The sequence below is a fragment of the Siphateles boraxobius genome, unplaced genomic scaffold, assembly GCF_051911475.1.
Source record: "Siphateles boraxobius isolate OS27281-9 unplaced genomic scaffold, OSU_SipBor_1 4, whole genome shotgun sequence".
In the NCBI taxonomy this organism is placed as follows: domain Eukaryota; kingdom Metazoa; phylum Chordata; class Actinopteri; order Cypriniformes; family Leuciscidae; genus Siphateles; species Siphateles boraxobius.
The window spans coordinates 767501-770000 of record NW_027509030.1 but is presented as its reverse complement, the minus strand read 5'-3'; the positions used below and the strand labels follow the sequence as shown (position 1 = coordinate 770000).

General features: G+C 40.1%; 2 protein-coding genes across 5 annotated transcripts in view; both read right to left on the bottom strand.

Annotated features, from left to right (window-relative positions):
• The window catches only part of LOC143706040 (E3 SUMO-protein ligase ZBED1-like), a 1957-nt gene extending 791 nt beyond the window's left edge, over window positions 1–1166 (bottom strand). Inside the window, exon 1 of the mRNA XM_077197584.1 lies at window positions 1–1166. This exon is cut by the window's left edge and continues 78 nt beyond it. Coding sequence (XP_077053699.1) covers window positions 1–1149 — 1149 coding nt within the window. The 5' untranslated portion in view covers window positions 1150–1166.
• Window positions 1–2500, bottom strand: part of ptpro (protein tyrosine phosphatase receptor type O) — a 92160-nt gene that overhangs the window by 76175 nt on the left and 13485 nt on the right. The gene's annotated exons all lie outside the window — the stretch shown is intronic.

Sequence of the window (2500 nt, the reverse complement as noted above, 5' to 3'; positions counted from 1 at the left end):
CAGGTGTGTGTTCAGCAGGCTAAAGGTGATGGGGTAAATGTTGGAAATTGAAACATTCTTTTCTGATGACATTATGGTGGTTGCACATTTTAAAGTTTCCAACACGGGTGCAATCTCCTCCATTATTTGCCAGTGTTCGTCTCGTATCTCCAGGGTTCTGGCATCTTGCAGCCTTGTAACCGTTCGGTCAGACAGAACAGCTGTAACAGCCCACCTTTGTTCGAGAAGTCTTCCGAACATGTCACACACCGAGTTCCATCTTGTTTTACAAGACTGAATGAGCTGGTGTTTCGGAAGTTTCATTTGTGATTGTTTATCTTCCAGTGCCTTGCATGCAGGGGTGCTGTGGTTAAAATGCCTAACCAGGCGCCCAACTGCAACGATGACCCGATGCACGAACACATTAAATCCATCATTTACAGCTAGCTGTAGTGTATGAGCAAAACACGGAACCGACTTCCAGTTCACCCGTTCTGGAGAGTTTGCAGCCACGATGTTGCGTGCATTGTCATGAACACATGCAGACACTTTCCCATTAAGTCCCCATGTCTCCACCGCATCAATTAGTTTAGCTGCAAGGTTCTCAGCTGTGTGTCTGCTAGGCATACTCTGTGTTAGAAGGACAGCTGAATTAACTTGCCAGTCCTCATCGATGTAGTGACACGTTATTGTTATATAGCTCTCCGTTGTGAGTGGCGTCCAGCAGTCAGTCGTAAGGGCCACGCACTTTGTGCTTTCGAGTTGTGATTTAAGCGATTTTTTTCTCTCCTCAAAACGGGCTTCAATTCTACGGGTAATAGTGCATCTTGATGGGATTTCGTAATTGGGCTCAATATAGCCCAGTAGCTCTTGAAAACCTTCACCACAGATGACACTTATGGGCAAAGTGTCTTTTACAACCATTGAACAGATTCTCTGCGTTATCTCCTCAGATCGCCGTGCATCGCATCTTCTCCCTGACAACATGGCGGGCAAAGTTTGTTGCCCTTCATCACTCGATGCTTGTGGATGTTTGCTTCTCAAATGATACTGCATCGTACTCGTACTACTGCTGTATTTTAAAACAGCGCAGCATATTTTACAGGTAACCTCGTCTTCGCCCTTTCTGTTGAAATGGTCCCACACCGTGCTTCTTTTCGATCGCTTCATTTTGCTTGCTCGGTAAAAAAATGTCTGCAGGCACGTGTGTGGTTGCGCGTGTCAATGCGCCCCGTGAGTTAATACATAGTTTTAACTATATAGTAAAACCTATATAGTTTTGTTTTTTAAACCATGCAGCAAAAAAAAAAAAAAAAAAAAAAAAAAGCTTAAAAAAACGTTTTAAACCGTTTAACTGATAGTATTAATCGGTCAAAATTTTTACTATCGGTTAACGGTTAAACGGTCAAAATGAGCATCCCTACCTTTAACATCAGAAAACTGTTCCATGAAGAACCTTTAACATCAGAGAACTGTTCCAATGAAGAACATTTAACATCAGAGAACGGTTCCAATGAAGAACATTTAACATCAGAGAACTGTTCCAATGAAGAACATTTAACATCAGAGAACTGTTCCAATGAAGAACCTTTAACATCAGAGAACTGTTCCAATGAAGAACCTTTAACATCAGAGAACTGTTCCAATGAAGAACCTTTAACATCAGAGAACTGTTCCAATGAAGAACATTTAACATCAGAGAACTGTTCCAATGAAGAACATTTAACATCAGAGAACTGTTCCAATGAACAACCTTTAACATCAGAGAACTGTTCCAATGAACAACCTTTAACATCAGAGAACTGTTCCAATGCACAACCTTTAACATCAGAGAACTGTTCCATGGAGAAACTTTAACATCAGAGAACTGTTCCAATGAACCTTTAACATCAGAGAACTGTTCCAATGAAGAACATTTAACATCAGAGAACTGTTCCATGAAGAACCTTTAACATCAGAGAACTGTTCCAATGAACAACCTTTAACATCAGAGAACTGTTCCAATGAAGAACATTTAACATCAGAGAACTGTTCCAATGAACAACCTTTAACATCAGAGAACTGTTCCATGAAGAACCTTTAACATCAGAGAACTGTTCCAATGAAGAACATTTAACATCAGAGAACTGTTCCAATGAACAACCTTTAACATCAGAGAACTGTTCCAATGAACAACCTTTAACATCAGAGAACTGTTCCAATGAACAACCTTTAACATCAGAGAACTGTTCCATGAAGAACCTTTAACATCAGAGAACTGTTCCAATGAAGAACATTTAACATCAGAGAACTGTTCCAATGAAGAACATTTAACATCAGAGAACTGTTCCATGAAGAACCTTTAACATCAGAGAACTGTTCCAATGAACAACCTTTAACATCAGAGAACTGTTCCATGGAGAACCTTTAACATCAGAGAACTGTTCCAATGAACAACCTTTAACATCAGAGAACTGTTCCATGAAGAACCTTTAACATCAGAGAACTGTTCCAATGAACAACCTTTAACATCAGAGAACTG